This window comes from Sceloporus occidentalis, unplaced genomic scaffold, assembly GCF_023333645.1.
Source record: "Sceloporus occidentalis isolate IW3139 unplaced genomic scaffold, rSceOcc1.0.p SCAF_150, whole genome shotgun sequence".
NCBI classification, from domain to species: Eukaryota; Metazoa; Chordata; class Lepidosauria; order Squamata; family Phrynosomatidae; genus Sceloporus; species Sceloporus occidentalis.
Window position 1 is genome coordinate 748,843 of NW_028317130.1, and position 18,223 is coordinate 767,065.

General features: G+C 40.1%; 1 protein-coding gene across 5 annotated transcripts in view; it reads left to right on the forward strand.

The window, feature by feature from the left end:
* The window catches only part of LOC149280652 (SH3 domain-binding protein 2-like), a 51,558-nt gene that overhangs the window by 23,707 nt on the left and 9,628 nt on the right, over positions 1-18,223 (forward strand). For all 5 annotated transcript variants that reach the window (XM_089500240.1, XM_089500241.1, XM_089500238.1 and 2 more), the window contains 5 exons: positions 349-451; positions 2,755-2,872; positions 7,651-7,721; positions 9,918-10,006; positions 16,407-16,472. In XM_089500240.1, coding sequence (XP_089356366.1) covers positions 349-451; positions 2,755-2,872; positions 7,651-7,721; positions 9,918-10,006; positions 16,407-16,472 — 447 coding nt within the window. The remainder of the gene's footprint in view (positions 1-348; positions 452-2,754; positions 2,873-7,650; positions 7,722-9,917; positions 10,007-16,406; positions 16,473-18,223) is intronic.

Below are 18,223 nucleotides of genomic sequence, written 5' to 3' on the forward strand. Positions count from 1 at the left end.
TTACAAACTAAGTTTACAAACCTTAGTTCTAAACCTCTTACTCAGTTTTAATAATGACTAAAGGTAGTTCAGATTTAAGAATAAATTTTGATTAATAGTGATAAAGTGAGGGAGGAAAGAATTTGCACCAGAGGGGAAACGGGAGAGGAGAGGGGAACTTCTGCTTCCCTTGGCTGATTCCAGGTTTCCTTTTTTGATGTTATACCTTAGTCCACATGACTTGTATTCGGAATTCTTCAATTTGGAAGATTCCATTTGGTAATGTTTTTCAGCTATCTAGACCTTTTTTGTGTCAACATATCTGATATTCTTTTCCCTCCTTTTTCCATCCCCTTCATCTTCCTTCAGGGCCACTTAGGTTTGTAATTATTCACAAGGGTTGCATTTACTACTTCAAGAGTAGCACATCAGCATCTCCTCAGGGTGCTTTTTCACTGAAGGGCTATAACAGGTGAGTGGAAATGTAGTTGATTCCCTTATTTATTTGTTATTTGTTACATTTTCTCCAAGGAGCTCTAGGTAGTGTACAGGTCCTCCTCCCCATTTGTATCCTAGAGAAATGCTGGTAGGCAGCTGAGCCTAAGAAACAGTGATTGGGCCAAAGTCACCTAGTGAACTTCTGGACAAAGTATAGATTTGAAGTTTGGTTTTCTCAGTCCTAGTCCAGCACTCTACACAGCTACACCATGAAGGTTCTTAGGCTTGTGGATTTCTCCCTGTGGCCTTCCTCCCTCATTTTAAAACAGTTCCACATAGATAAGGTGGCAAAATGAATCCAGTATCTTCCTTTCATTCATAAATTGAAAGTTTACATGCCACTACTTGTGTTTACCATATAACCTTGACTATAAGTGGACTTAATGTATAAGTCGAGGGCAGGTTGAGGGCCAAAATTAATAGACTTTGGCCTGTTACAGACTGCCAAAATAAAGCTGCTTCGGGTCTCTTTGGAGGTATGCTGTTTAAATGATGCATGCATCCTAAGAATCCGGAAGCTGCACCAAAACTGCACTCCAGTGCTTAGGAACGGAGTGTGGCTTTGGCGTGACCTCCGGACTCTTAGGACCCATGCGTCATTTAAATAGCATACTTCCAAAGAGACCCGAAGCAGCTTTATTTTGGCAGTCTGTAACAGGCCTTTGATATGACCATCTAGGTCTAGAGTAAAGCTTAGGGGATGTAACAAAAAATGTAAAGGATCAAGCAAAGGAAAATGATGCCAGATAACTTACAAGATTACATGAGGCATAACTGTTTGTGCCTACCCTAAAGGCTAACCCACTGAGTGAGGAGGGAACTTCTGTAACTGATGGCTTTGTGATGTGTGGAAGAGGTGACCAGTCACAGGCAGGGCTAAGAAAATGCACACATGTAAAAAGAAGGGTGAAAAGGCAAAGCAAAGAAAATGACAACTCTGTTAGCAGTGATTATAGACTTTAACTTTAATGTGATAACTTTGCCTGATTTCAGCTTTGAAAAGCTGACATATATACACAAATGTCTTATTCGAATCCTTCAAAGCCTGATTCCTCTCTGTGCCCCTTTTAGGGGAAGTGCCAAAGAGCTGCCACTGCCACCTCTCCGGCATTCAACAAGGTCATAAGTAGTGTCCCGGAAGAGGGGGGGGGGGTCAGCGCTTCTTTTCAATGGTACTGGGATGGCCTAATCTCTCACCTTTTGCCATTCTACTCAGAAAAGGGGCCAGTTGCATTTTTTTATAAGGGTTAAAAAGCAGTACTTACATTGACCCATGGATAAGTTGATCCAGCTTTTTTGGGTCAATTTTTTGACTATAATTTCAAGACTTATACATGAGTGTATACAGTAATTAACTTACTGATTCCATGATGCCACGACTGCTTTTAAATAGTCACAGAAATTATTTTAAATATATTGAAGCCATTACACAATTATTCCTGTCTGTGTTTATTTGTTCACACACCATTTGCTTCTAAAGTCACTGCTTACATTTTTTCCCTACAACCATTTGCCAACTTGTAATATTACTTAATGTGTCTGATGAAGTAGATCCTAGTTCATGAAAACTTACCCCAAGATAAATCTGTTTCTCTTTAAGCTGCCATAAGTATGTTGTTTCTGCTACAAGACTGCAATATAGCTGCCCCTACAGAAAATGTTTTCACACAGACTTAGAAAATAAACACATTTGAGATATGGTGCTGGAAAAGAGTGCTGAGGATACAGTGGACAGCCTAAAAGACAAACAAATGGGTTCTAGAAGAGAACAATCCTAAACTCTCCCTGGAAGCTAAGATGACAAAACTGAGGCTATTGTATTTTGTGGCCATATCATCAGAAGGCATGACTCATTAGAAAAGTCAATAATACTAGGAAAGGTAGAAGGTAGCAGAAAAAGAGGAAGACCGCATTCCAGATACCTAGACTCAGTCTGCAAGGTCACACCTGAAACTGCAGAACCTAGCCAGAGCAGTGGATGATAGGGGTCTTGGAAATGTCTCATTCTCTGGGTCACCATGAATTGGGGCCAACTTGAAAGCAGCTAACATCAAGTTTAGTAGGGACCTTTGATGACAAGATAGCTTTTCTTTCTATAGAAACAGAAACCTTTTTTTCTTGGCAAAACGCTATAGCTGTCACAATGTGATATTATTACTTTTGTCATGTTTGGATAGATGTTACTGAAACGTCTTGTTGTAACTGGGAGTGTACATTCTGCTATCTTTACAAATAACACAATTTAAGTTTTAAAAAATTGATGTCATTACTGTGCAGGGTTATGCGGGCAGCAGAAGAGACAACATCAAACAATGTATTCCCTTTCAAGTTGGTTCACATTAGCAAGAAGCATAGGACCTGGTTTTTTTCTGCCTCCTCTGAAGATGAAAGGAAGGTGAAATAATATTTATAATTCTAGTAACATGTTTAAATGAACATGACATTTGAAAGCAGATGGGGGCAGGTTTCAGCCACATTAATCATAATAAAATCACAGTCTGCATTTTCAAGACCTGATTAATTCTTCCCTGGTGAATGTGTAGAATCAATCTGCTGCTCCTCTTGTCATATATCAAGACCATTGGAATAAGTTAGCAGACTAATTTCTTTCAATTTCTTTCTTTGTTTGCTGCATTTATCTAGCCACCCATCAACATATGTTGTCTCTGCAGCTTTTGAAACTGAGATTACAATACAGTATCATGAAATTGTTGAAATTCAGCAAATACAGTAAAATATGACCAAATTAGCAGCAAAGAAAGAAAGAAAGAAGGGGGCAGAGAATGATCAGCTTTTTGTTAAGTGCAGATTGTTTAGAAGGCCTGGGCAAACTGAAAAGGTTTCACTTGGCACTGAAAAGAAAAAAAAAAAAAGCAGGGGGAGATGATAAAAAAGAGATAGTCTAGCTGTAGACTGGTCTTGTTTCCTGGAGTTGTTATACTTTTTTTTACTTCTGTCTCAGCTTTTGCCTCTCTTATTCTCATGATATCTGGGATATCTCAGGATAAAGATTAATATACAATTAAAACCTGAGCTTTTTCTTCTGGGACTGATGGATGATCAACTAGAGAGAAACTATGGAAAAGTACTACAATATATGACCACAACAGCTGCAAAACTATTACATGATCAGAAAGAGCATTGCATTACCTACTAAAGAAGAATGGTTGTTAAAAATGAATGAGCTAGCAGAGATGGATAAATTCTCAATTTTGATTAGAGGGAAGTCATTGGTAATACTCTTGAATGACTTAAAATCCTTAATAGTGTTTTTGAGGACAAAATGAGGCTGACAAGATGATTATTGGTTTTGATTATTGGTATAAATTAAATTTATAGTTGGAATGTAACATTTTATAAAAGGGAAGGTAGATGTTTGGGAGAAAAAATGTTTGCACAGGCAGCAAGTAAAGTGAACACATGGTCTTAAATGTATCTATACTAATGCACAGAGTATGGGAAATAAGCAAGCTGAACTTGAACTCCTAGTACAACAAAGCAAATATGATACAATAGGCATCACTGATACCTGGTGGGATGAGTCTCGTGATTGGAATGTAGGAATAGAGGGGTATAACCTTTTCAAGAGAAATAGGCCAAGCAGGAAAGGAGGAGGAATAGCCCTATACGTCAGGGACATTTACACCAGTGAAGAGATCCAGGACATCGATCCTGGAAGCCAGGTGAAGAGCATCTGGATAAAAATTAAAGGGGAGGGAAACAACAAGGATGTTATTGTGGGAGTCTATTACAGACCCCCGAGTCAGACCGAGGAATTGGATGATGCCTTTCTAGAACAGATGACCACACACTCAGAAAGGATGGGTGACTTCAACTATCCTGATATTTGCTGGAATTCAAACTCAGCCAAATCCTCAAGGTCTAGCAAATTCCTCACTTGCCTCGAAGACAATTTCATTGTCCAAAAGGTGGAAGAGGCAACAAGGGAGTCAGCTATTTTGGATCTGATCCTAACCAACAGGGATGACCTAGTTAATGGAGTGCAAGTGGTGAGATCATTAGGTGGAAGTGACCATGTTCTCCTGGAGTTTGTTATAGAATGGAAAGGAGAAACTAGGCATAGTCAGACATGCCTTCTAGATTTTAGGAGAGCGGATTTTAGTAAACCTAGAGAAATAGTGGGGGTAATCCCATGGTCAGGAAGGGAGTTCAGGGTGGATGGGAGTTTCTCAAAAGGGAGATACTGAAGGCACAATTTCAAACAGTTCCAGTGAGGAAGGAAAATGGGAGGTGTTTCAAGAAACCAGGATGGATGACTAAGGAACTTTCAACTGAGCTAACTTTTAAACAGAGCATGTATAAGAAATGGAAAAATGGGGAAATCCCCAAAGAGGCATTCAAACAAACAGCAAGCACATGTAGGAGTAAAGTCAGAAAAGCTAAAGCGAAGAATGAACTCAGGCTTGCTAGAGAGGTTAAAAACAATAAAGAGGGCTTTTTTTGATATGTCCGCAACAAACGGAAGAAGGAGGAAATGGTAGGGCTACTCCGTGGCGAAGATGGCAAAATGCTAACAGAAGACAAGGGAGGCAGAATTACTGAACACCTTCTTTGCCTCAGTGTTCTCAGCAAAGGAAAACAGTGCTCAACCTGAGGATAATGGAGCAGAAGACAGAATAGGGGAATTTCAGCACAAAATAAGTAAAGAGATAGTAGAGGAATACCTTGTTAATCTAAATGTATTTAAGTCTCCAGGACCAGAGGAACTACATCCAAGAATATTAAAAGAGCTGGCAAATGTAATATTGGAGCCATTGGCAATAATCTTTGAAAACTCCTGGAGAACAGGAGAAGTGCCAGCAGACTGGAGGAGGGCAAACGTCGTCCCCATCTTCAAAAAGGGGAATCTGGCCATCCAGCCTCTGTTTAAGGACCTCCAAGGAGGGAGATTCCACTACACTCCAAGGGAATGCTTCCACTGTTGGACAGCCCTTACTGTCAAGAAGTTCCTCCTAATGTTGAGGTGGAATCTCTTTTCCTACAGTTTGCATCCACTGCTCCATGTTCTAGTCTCTGGGGCAGCAGAAATCAAGCTTGCTCCCTCCTCAATGTGACATCCCTTCAAGTATTTAAACAGGGCTATCATATCACCTCTTAACCTTCTCTTCTCCAGGCTAAACATCCCCAGCTCCCTAAGTCGTTCCTCATAGGGCATGATTTCCAGACCATTCACCATTTCAGTCGCCCTCCTTTGGACACGTTCCAGTTTCTCAACATCCTTTTTTAATTGTGGCACCCAGAACTGGACACAATATTCCAGGTGGGGCCTGACCAGAGCAGAATGGAATGGCACTATTACTTCCCTTGATCTAGACACTATACTTCTATTGATGCAGCCTAAAATCACATTGGCCTTGTTAGCTGCCGCACCGCATTGTTAACTCATGTTCAATTTGTCATCTACTTGGACTCCCAGATCCCTTTGACATGTAGTCTCGTTCAGCCAGGTGTCACCCATCCTATATCTGTTCATTTCATTTTTCTGCCCTAAGTGCAGTACCTTACATTTCTCCCTGTTGAAATTCATTTTGTTACCTTTGGCCCAACTTTTTAATTTATTAAGGTCATTCTGAAGTTTGATCCTGTCCTCTGGGGTTTTAGGTACGCCTCCTAATTTTGTGTCATCTGCACATTTGATAAGTATACCCTTAATTCTGTCATCCAAGTCATTGATAAAGATGTTGAATAGACCTGGGCCCAGGACAGAACTTCGCCCCAGGATGAAAAAGAGCCACTGTTGAGCACCCTTTGGGTTCAGCCGGTCAACCAATTACAAATCCATGTAACAGTTACTTTGTCTAGCCCACATTTCACTAGCTTGTTTGCAAGAATGTCATGGGGAACCCTGTCAAAGGCCTTACTGAAATCAAGATATACTATATCCACAGCATTCCCTTCATCTAACAAGCTGGTAATTTTATCAAAAAGAGAGATCAGGCTTGTCTGGCATGACCTCTTTCTCTGAAACCCATGTTGACTTTTTGTGATTATGGCATTGCCTTCTAGATGTTCACAGACTCTCTGTTTAATGATCTGCTCTAGAATCTTTCCTGGGATTGATGTCAGACTAACTGGACGATAATTGGTGGGATCCTCTTTTTTCCCCTTTTTGAAGATTGGGATAGCGTTTGCCCTCCTCCAGTCTGCTGGCACTACTCCTGTTCTCCAGGAGTTCTCAAATATTATTTCCAATGGCTCTGATATTACATTTGCAGTTCTTTTAATATTCTTGGATGTAGTTCATCTGGTCCTGGAGACTTATATTCATTTAGATTAACCAGGTATTCCTGTACTATCTCCTTACTTATTCTGTGTTGAAATTCCCCTATGTGTTCCATTTTCCTCAGATCGAGTACCCTTTGCCTTTTCTGAGAAGACTGAAGCAAAGAAGGTGTTGAGTAATTCTGCCTTTTCTCTGTCTTCTGTTAGCATTTTGCCGTCTTCTCCACACAGTGAGCTCACACAGTCAGAAACTGTCCCCTCTTCCTTGTCCTCCATAACTATTTCTGCACACTATTAAACTGAAGGGACTAGCTTTTTTTTACATGTATATTTGCTTTGTAAATATGAAATTATATAACATAACATCTCAACAATTGCTATTAGATTACATTACAATCTAATTGCATGGATTAAGTCAGGGGTAGGCAACCTGCGGCCCGTGGGCCGGATGCGGCCTGGCGAGGCCTTGGGACCGGCCCCAGTCTGGTCCTGCCGCCGATTGCCGCCGGGGCCTTTGGCGTCTCACGCGAGGGGCATGGTGGGGCAATTGTCTATAGAAGCCTCAGAAACATGCATTTATCTTAACATTTTTTAAAAATCAGCAATTTTTTTCGTGTGTCCTCCATTTTTTATTTTAAAAGTGCCCTCCATTTGAAAATTTTGTCCTACATTTGTCCCGGTTTATTTATTTATTTAATTTTTTAAAAAAATATTTAATTATTTATTTTTTGGCTTCGGCCCCCCAGTTGTCTGAGGGACAGCAACCCGGCCCCCGGCTCAAAAGGGTTGCCTACCCCTGGATTAAGTAGTAGTATAGTATTGCATGAAATATTACATAGATAATAACTGTTAGCCGTTCTATCTTGAAAATGTGCATTTTAAATTTTTTTTGCTTTTTCTGCAGAATAAATGCTGATTATTGTCTTGCAGGACTGGATGACCTCACTTAGGAAGGAAATAGATCACTACCATGAGAAGAAGGAAGTTGTCCCTGATTTAAGGTCTGCAGCTGCTGACACAAGTGTGTGCCTTATCATTCCTCTGACTAACACTGAGCAGTTCTTTGTAAAGAAACTTCCTTCTATACTTGAAACTGATGGGATTTTTAATTATTATTATTGAACTATAACTTGTAGCAATTGCAGGGCTCATCAACAGCAGAAGGACCATCAACAACACTTTTAAAAAACATGTAGAATATCAATGCCTCTTTCTATTGATATCTTAGGTATAAATATTAATCTACTTCAAGATAATTGTTTTGCCCTACAGTTAAGAGGCATTTTTCTTTTCTCCTTATCCTTATCTGTAAAGTTTTAACATTTTTCAAAGCTTTGGCATTCAGATGAGCTACAGTAAGCCCTCCTTATCCACAGACTTTTTATCCATGGATTCAAGTATCGATGGCTTTGAAATATTTTCTAAAAATATAAATTCTAAGGAGCAAACCTTGATTGTGCCATTTTATGTAAACACCACCATTTTACTGTGCCATACTATTTAATGGGATTTGAGCATCCATGGATCTGGGTATCCATGGGGGATCCTGGACCCAACAGATATCAAGGGCTCACTGTACTTACAAAATTGTAAATCTGATCATACTGGAAATTTGTGTTGGATAGATATTGGGCTAACTAATAGCATCAAAGACGTGGCTTTAGACATGTCTACACGAACTGCTTAATCTGGGGCCAGTCTGGACTGACTGTCATGGCACTGGGATAAATCCAGTGTGATGCCACATTGTTGTGTGCATAGGCCAGCTGGGACAACACATCTGCCCCACCAGCCCCAGCCCCTGAATGCTGCTGCTGTCACCACTGCAACCCTATTGGCAAAACAGCTCCCTTGGCTGTCACTGTTGCTTCTGCTGAGGTCAGAATAGGACACCCTGCCATGTGATCAATAAGGAGGGAATTGCTCTACCCCTCCTCATTTATCACATAGGGACTCCATTCTGATCGTAGCAGAAATGATGGCATGCTGGAACAGCCTTAACAACAGAGCTCGTGCCTGTGAGGAAGCAGAGGAAGCAACTACAAAAACTGGCCATCCTCTTTCCCTGTGATGTTCAGCATGGGAAAGGGGGATGACATACCTCTTGGCATGTGGAAAGATGGATGGGATGCGATCCAGCTGTCCACATGCACAACGAACTTGAGATCCCTAACTTTGCTTTGTTTTGGGCAAAGTTGGGATAAGGGCCAAAAAACACAGTACCTCCCGGAAAGTAGCCATATGTCATGAGAACTCAGCACTGGCTTAGGGGTGAGTTCAGTGTTTTTCACTGGTGTAGATAAGTACTAAATGAGTACTTATCTGCAGTGTATTGATATAACAGTTATAATCTTATGTAATCTTGATTCTGAACTCTTGCTTTAAAGCATAGAGGGTAAATGCTACAGGGCAAGGGCCTACTTTTCAGGCTGGCAAAGTACTCAAAAGGGCCACTTATTATTGTTTTCCCCATTTTTAAGTGTCTTTTAAAGGTAAAATACATGAAAACTAGCTACATATATTGAAAATACGGTAGATTAAAATTTAGATGAAATTAATGCAAATAATTCCTTATTAAATTATTAAACATATGTTTTAAAATCCCCCATTCATTAACAAATAAAATCCCATAGTGACTACTGATATTGAATTAAAAGCACCTGAATTTACTTTGAAATTGATTATCCTATCCTATTAGCAATAATGTGAACGTAATGTGGTTAGTTCATTTTCCTATGGTCTATAGTACATTTAGCAATTTGTCACCTAATTTTGACATCAAATTGTGACATCCTTTGATGTTAATGTTTTTTAAAAATAAAAATTCTAGGGATTACTGGGATGTGCAGAAAAAGGCTTGGTGGTGGCACTTAACCCAGCCCTGCTATCAAGTCTGAAACAACCATTTCTCTCTTTAGAGCTTTTCCGTTTTATCATTATATGTAATTAGAAGTTGTTTTATGCGTGCTTCACATATCTGTAATTACTGGATTGAATTCTATAGTTAGTTCCAACTAAGCATGAATCAGGATGAATTACCAAATATTGATTTACCATTCAGTAATTGATTCAGTGAGTCTACTCTAATTTGGGACTAACCAGTAAGATTCAAACCAAAGTGCTCTACACTGACTATTCCCATAAATTCCATAACTAGTGTGCAAAACTGTAACTAAAATCTTCCTCTGTGTTTCTAGTGACTCTGGTTCAGATGTTGACAGTTTCTATGGCTCAGTAGAACAACCTGTTAATATACATTACTCTCAGCATTCAATAGAAAATTCAGGTAAGAACATAATTTTGAAAGATCCTTTCAGTATAAAGAAAAACAACAACAAAAATCTTGTGGCACCATAAAGATTAACAATGTTCATTGTGGCATACATTCTCATGGCCAATGTCCACTCCATCAGGTGCATGGAACCTTAGTTTATTGATTTCCACAGTGGATGGTACCGCCCCTTGGGAGAAGTAGAAAAATCCAGGTGAATAAAAAAGGGGTAGCAGGGGGCAGTGACGATAAACAGGGGAAGGGCAGAGGGTTGTGATGCAGTGATGCAGCAGTGCCTGGCTATGAAGAGCCATGCTTCCTCCTCCCCCTTGACATACACCTCATTGGTTCTCTAGCAGCAGTGAGGTTTTCAAGACACTGGCCTCAGAGAGAGAGCCTTTCCCTGTGTGCCCCTAGCACAGGAGCTGCTAGTGCCACCGGTGGGTGCACCTGAGAAAATGAAGAGACTGACTAAAACTAATGACAGGACACAGGGAGAGTGGGGTGGAGTGTGTGTGAGAAAGCGACAATAAACACCACCTGAATGTGGTGCCATCAATTGGGCAGCCTTCCCTTCTCAGGCTACCTTTCTGCTCTCTCCTCCATGCTCTTGCCACCTCTTCTCCTGTGTGTTGGTAAACACCTGACTGGAATAGGAATGATGGTGCTGATTGGCAGTGGGAAAGAGACAAAAAGAAGGCAGCTCTCCATAGTACTTGGTACCAACTCATCTGTGCCTACGATTCTCTTGTTCATGGCAGTGCTTCACAGTGGCTTTGTGCTATTGTTGGCATGCAGCAGCGGCCTCTTCCACAAAAATCTCTGTTGAGTTGGCTGCCTCTGGGGAGGCGAGGAAGTGATGCTTCTTCATCTGCTGCTGATGCTGCAACTGCCTTGAGTAATTACTGATAGTACTTGCTTGCCCGATTGGTAAGCATGAAAAAGACGGGAGGGAGGGTATCCACACTGCTGAATTAAAATAGTTGGACACCACTTTAACTTCCATGATTCTGCAGTATGGATACAACCTGAGAGAGAGAGGCAGACTGACAGAGAGAGACATGAAAGGAAATGCAGTTGGCCCTCTGTATTCATGGATTTGACTATCCATGGCTTGCAAATATTCAAAAGAAAATAAATTCGAAAAAGCAAACCTAGATTTTACCATTTATATGAGGGGCACCATTTTACTACATCATCGTATTTAATGGGACTTGATATCCATGGATTTTGGTATCCACAGGGAGCCTGGAACCAAATCCCAGTGGATATAAAGGGCCCACTTTATACTTATTTTGCCAGGGTGGTAATATCAGAAGTGTTTTAAAATCTTTCATTGCAATTAGAAGGCTTTGACCTTCCTTTTGGTTGACATGCCTGCCTATGGTATGGAAAAACAGCAGTGAATAAGGAATTCAGGAATAATTTTGTGAGATAATCATTACTAAGAGACTGGTTAAAATACAAAAGCAAGTTATGTTGTAAAAGCAAATTATGTTGGGTAGAAGATATACTAAGAAGAAGATACTTACAAATTTAAAACAAAAGAAGAGATTAAAAAAAAAATAAAAACATTGATTGACATTGATTCCTGTATCAACGCTATGAGAAATTTAAGAAAGATATGAAATTAGAAAATAAGGAGTATGAAAAGACAGAATTAGATGTAATAATTAAATCTGGACAAAAAAAAAAGCATTGCAAAATTTTACAAATGATTATTAATATTGGAATTAGAACAATAAAGGATAAAGTATAACATAATTATAGGAGCACAAAATGTAGGGCATACAATTCAGTTAGAACACTGGGAAAAGCCATGAGGCAAAAATTTGTCATTTACAAATTTAAAAAGAAAACTTATAAGATGTTTTACAGGTGGTATCTTATTCAAGTTAAATTAGCCAAAATGCAAACAAATATGATAGAGACATACTGGAAATGTAATACTGAAAAAGTTAATTTTTATCATGTATGATGGCAATGTGAACAAGCTAAAAAAATCGGAGATTAATACAGTGCACCCGCATCATACGCGGGCATGTCTTATGCGGCTTCCAGCATATGCTGGAAGCCGCACCAGAAGAAGTGGTACCGTGCACTGGAAGAAGCGATGCCGCTTACTGGAAAAAGTAATGGTGTGTGCTTCTGTGGTGCTGTGCTGCACACTGCTGCAAGCCACCACCGGCACGAGCCCCATTGTCTTTAATGGTGATCGAGCATACTGTACATGGAATTTCCTTTGTGTGGGGGGTCCGGAATGGATCCCCCACGTAAGGGAAGGGACCACTGCACATAAAATTATAACAACCTAATTGGAGATCAATTATCCATTTGAGCTGGAGATATATTTATTTAATATGTTATATCCTTCAGAGATGAAATTAGTAAAAACCATAGAAATCATAGAATCATAGATTTGGAAGAGACCACAAAGGCCATCCAGTCCAGCCCCTGCCATGCAGGAACTCTCAATCAAAGCATCTGCGATTGATGGCCATACAGGCTCTGTTTCTCCAAAACACAAAATTGACACGGTCAGATGCTTGAACGGGTTTACTAACAAAACATAGCAGTGGTAAATACACTGGCAACTAGCTGGCCTCAGCTTCCCTGTTTACCTCACAAGGAAGGAGTCTTTTTCCCTGAGTAAGGCTGTTGACCACCTGTAAGCTCAGGCTTGCCCAGTTACTTCACTGGTCTGAGTCCAATTCCTTGCAGGGCTTTTAAAAGACCTTTTCCAACAGATCCCTATCAGCCTTCTCTCTTAACTCAGGCCCGGGCTTTTGCTTCCATGCCTGTGCCTTCGGGTCCCACTACACCCCTTCCAGGGTAGCCTCTGCACCTTGTGGCTTACCTCCCTAGGACCGCTCTCCACCAGGGCCGAGCTCACCTTCTAGCCTTGCATTTCAAGGTATAACTTCGGTATGAGGACCCACCCTCAACAAACCGAATTTTCCTTGCAAGGAGACTGGCACCCCTCTTCTACCTGGGCTCCATTGTACCTCTCCTGTCCCTCTCCTGGCCGCGTCTCCATGCCCCAGTCTTCCATGTCTCTGAGTCCTTTTCCCAAGCACCTGTCCCTCTCTTTTTATCTCCTCCCACATCAGCTCTCACCCTTCCTCTCCTGTCACCCCAGGGTCCTGCAGCCCTCCTTCTTCTTGGACAGAGATTTCCACTTCTTCCTCTGACTCTGCCCAATCAACCCGACCTTCTTCCACTCCCCCTTGCTCAGGTATTATCAAGAAGTTTCTCTTAAAGTTGAGGTGGAATCCCTTTTCCTGTAGCTTTCACTCCAAAATGACACTGAGTTGAGGCTAAGGCACTGGGCAAAAAAGCAGCTTATATTGCTGCGATTCTAACTCGGATTTTTTTCCAAGTCGTATTCAAATCTGCTCCCTTGTTCCCATTACGAAAGGGGCAAATGGGCTCGGTTTTTTTTTACCCGTGTTCTCGTTCCCATCGAAATTTTCTCGGTTGTAATTTGAAGCAGACTTTTTTGCTCCCCGTTCCCATTGCCCTTCTGGAACCTCTTTTTTTAAAAGCAGCTGTCAATCAAGCACCTAAGCATTTGACGTCACTGCCAATCATCACTTAGACGCTTTTCCCTTCTGGAAAAGAGAGAAGGAAGCCTCTATTCCCCCTATGTCCCTTTGCCTCCCCGGCTCTCCTGTGTCTTCCCAGACTCCCTCCGGGAAAGGGAAAAGGGAGCCTGCATCCCCCCAAGTTCCTTTGCTTCCCCCATTGCTTCCTGAGCTGTTTGGGGGGTGATTGAACAGGCACGTAAATAAAAAGAAAAAATAATAGTTAAAAATGGTGTTCAATGGGTCTCCTCACACGTCGATCTATGAATGTTGAGCAGGGGGGAGGTTGCAGGGGGGCGTAAAGTGTTTATCGTATTTGGAGGTCAGTGTAGCAATTTGCTATGTTTGGACACCCGACAGAGCACCTAAGCGATCGAAAGCTTAATTTTTTAAAAAATTAATTTGTCTACACATGTGATCGCCTTACCCTGCTTCCCACTCCACTGGGGGAAAGGCTATGCAAACAGGAGAAAATGGTGCCGGTAATGCAGGAAAGAGAACAAGCAGGCGACACCCCCAGGCCAGCCCCTTGAGCACTGCTCCTCCTATCCCCAATTTGCCGAATCAGACGCCCTTGTCGTTCCCATTCATTTGCCCCTTTTTAAACCGGTTTATCCACCACTGATTTGGGTTTTCCAAGAAAAAATCGAATACATGGGGATCAGATCTGAATTCTGATGGGAACGAAATCGGCGCAATGAGGATCGAATGTGCGCTCAAATGGGAACGATGCACCCACAATTCAATTCTTGATCCATGTTATAAGCCAGTGGGAATGGGACCTAAGTTTCAAAAATTCAAAAAGCAAGATTTTTGGTTATAAAATAAATATTTCTGTCAGTTTCCCTGAACTGGAACAAAGTCAAAGTGTATTTTCTTGCCTTCTCAACATCATATTTATTAGAGTGAAGCTTCAGTGCAGTAACCCAGCTTCTTTCCAAGCAAAGAAAGTGACTGAAAATTACTGTACATGGGAATCTAAGATGACTTCTTAGTTCCTTCCAGCCTCATGTTGAAAAACTAATATCTCTGCATCTTAATTAAAACTATGAAAACAGTGTTTTACAGATGTTACTTTGTTTTTTCAAATTGATAAAAATACTAAATAGTTTTACAAAGTTAAGTTTTATTTGTGAAATACATATGCTTGTTCAACTTTATAGTGCTGGCTTGCTTGTTTTGAATTTGCAGTAGAACAGTAGCCTTAATATCAAGAAATATCAGAAGAACGACGGAATATAAATAATAGTAGACTTAATATCAAGAAATATCAGAAGACAGACTGAAAATAAATAAACAAACAGACAGACAGACAGACAGACAGACAGATAGATAGATAGCATTTGGTTCTAGGGTTGTTGTCTAGGAGGAAAGGGGGCAACTGACTTGGTTGGTAATTAGCCAAATACAAGCTAAATTGAGTGGATGGAATTAAAATTGAAGGATCAGACGTAACTGAAATTAAAGCCTACAGAAAGAGATAATTTATTTACCAGTCCTCATTAACAAAACAGTATGTGGATGATAACACAGAGACATTCTTGCACTGACAAACTCATTATACAGTTTTAGGTCCAAAACACATTACAGAAATAATCCACTTTGAGACCACTTTAACTACCTTTGCTCAATGCTAGGGAATTCTGGGAACTGTAGTTTTGTGAGATAGTTAGCCTTCTCTGTCAGAGACCTCTGGTGCCACGTCAAACTACAATTCTCTGGATTCCTTCGTACTGAGCCAGGGAAGTTAAAGTGGTCTCAAACTGGATTATTTCTGCAGTGTGTTTTGGACCTTAATCTCTATTGAAGTCATAGGAGACAGATCTGATTCATTTTGATTAATTCTTGTTCAACTGTTTCCCCTGGAATCACTGCTGGAACTTTTTCAAAAATGGCTGTCTTGAGGTCAGTGTCATAGAACACTGTTAAAATTTGAATCCATTAAAAAAAAACAAAACAGGGATGGGAACTTCCAGAGACCATATCCGAAGTCCATGATGTTATATTCCTGCACTGTAGTGTTGGCAGCAAAATTTTAGAAGTGATTGACTTGATGGTTAAAAAAAAAATTAATTGTATGATACCATGCAAAAATAAGGATTCGAAAACATAGTAGAACAAATTGAAGATGTTAAATCAGAAAATTACTAGCTTTCACGAATTTTCATAAATAGATTACACCAAGATTTCAGTGTAACTTTCCATATGTTCAGCGTAAACTAGTGTGTGTGCGTGTGTGCGCACGCATGGTCACGCACACAGACGCAGCCTAAACATCTATATACCCAAATGTACACACACATTGTAACACATGCTTTACACATTGTAACACATGCACGTGTTACAAAATGTGTCCTGTCCTAAAAGATGAGATGTTAGTTGCCGTTCTCCATTACACTTCATTAATCTGTCAATTTCACCATACTTGTCTAGTGCTTTCAGCATGGGCAAATTTACTAGGCTCTCACAACTTTTGGAAGAAGTTCTTCTGGTGCTCCAATAATCAATATCTCAAAGGATGCCAGTGGTTTCACTATATGGCATTATTCTTCTAGTATAGTGATAAAGCAGAGCACCTTCATTTTAAAGTGAGGTATTTGCTGCTAGATGCACCTGTTTTAAAGTGAAAGTGCTCATTTTAAATCACATATCATAGAAGCATGGGTGTGAAAGTGCTATATTGTTTAGTGTGCTATAAATTATAGTGCTAAAACTGTGTACTGTGAAAGATTGTGTGCTTATAATTGTGCACAAATTCCTGCTCCTGTAGAACCATCAACACATGCCAAACAATCTAACTGTAATGTATTTCATACTATATTCATTTTCAGATTATGACCAGGATGATGACGATGAATATTTACTGCCAGATAATTCAGACTGTGTGAAATGTGAAGGTATGAGAAACTAGGAAGTTACATCTTCCTGGAAACCAAATTAATGTTTGCAGAAATTTGATTTGAGAAAAATATTTGCATGGTGCAAAGTTCTAAAGAAATCTGTGATAGTAAGTTACTTGGTGGTGTAGAAGAGCCCTGCTTTGTTAATGAGAAGAGTATATATAATAGGGATGAGCAACAGAAGTTACTTCTGATTTTGAAAAATGAATTTTAAAAAAATGTTAATGTGACCAATTAAGGAGGTGGATTGCCACACCTGGAGGCTTCCTAAAGAGTGAAGGTATCCTTTTTTGCCAAAATAAAGGTAGTCAGGGCCCAAGACTGCAAAAGCAGGCTTGAGAACTGCATATAGCACCAGGACTGCGGTTCATCTAGCCTGATCCATAACAACAATTTCCATCTCTATAGTGAAAGACATTGTGACAGCGTAGAGCTGTAGAGTTATGTCACCACACAGCAATTAGTTCAATGGATCTATTCTAGTTGAATCTAACCAACAAGAATCAGGGTGGCATTTGATTTCATTATTTGGGTGGATGGGTGTGTAAATTATCCCATTTGCAAATTGGTGGTGTTCTAATTTCAGGCACTGCTTATCTATCACTCTCTAACTACCATGTATACTCAACCATATATACTTTTTCTCGTGTATTTTAGGACCAAAATTAGGGATTTTGATAGGACCCGTGGATAAGTCAAGGGTAAAATTTAAGGGTATGTAACAAAGGATGTAAAGGACAAAGCAAAGGAAAGTGATGCCAGAGAACTTACAAAATTCTGACCGGCATAACTGTGCTCACCCTAAAGGCTGGATGGATGAGGAGGGAACTACGGTAAATCATGGCTGTGTGATATGTGACAGAGGTGATCAGGCACAGGCAGGGCTAATAAAGTGAGCACATGTGAAAAAGGATGAAAAGGCAAAGCAAAGAAAAAGTTTAATGATTATATTAGTAGTGATTATAGCTTTTAATTTTTATCCTTCAAAGGATTTTTTTTGGTGCTTCTTTGAGGGAAAGCATGAAAAAGCTGCTACTGCCACCAGTTTCCTTCCCAGGCATTCAAAAATTTCAGAATAGGTGCTGCAGCAGAGAGAGTACATATTGGTGCTCCTTTTAGAGCAGTGGTTCCCAACCTTTCTAATGTCGCAACCCTTTAATACAGTTCCTCATGTTGTGGTGACCCCCAACCATATTGGAGTGGTGTCTCTGTTCCTAAGACCATAGGAAATATGTGTTTTCCGATGGTCTTAGTCGTCTCACAGCATTCCAGAACTTTCTGGATCCAGTCCTGTTCCATTTTGTGGTTCTGTGCTTTCAAGTCATTTCTGATACACGGCAGACCCTAAGTGTGACCTATCACAGGATTTTCTTGAATTAAATAATTCAAATAGGTTGGATTCTGATTTCCTTCTTATTCTGTGTGTTTCTCTTTGCTTCTGCAGTCTATTTTCTTTCAGTGTTTTTGTAAGATTTTCTTGCTCCGGTGATTCTTTTTTGTGGCCATTGTAGTTTCTTAGAAAATTCTTTGCTTTTTCTATGGTATTGATTATAAAAAAATTCTGTCTATTGTAAAGATAACTCCCTCCAATTTCCCCCATTTATATTGTATCTTGCTTTGTTGAAGAAATTGTATCAATTTTGAATAATCTTTCCTTCTTAGTATTTGTGGGGGGAGGCCTTTAAATATCTGAATTTCCTGTTGTTGGTCTTCCATGAAGTAACCAGAAATTCACCAAGTGTAATACA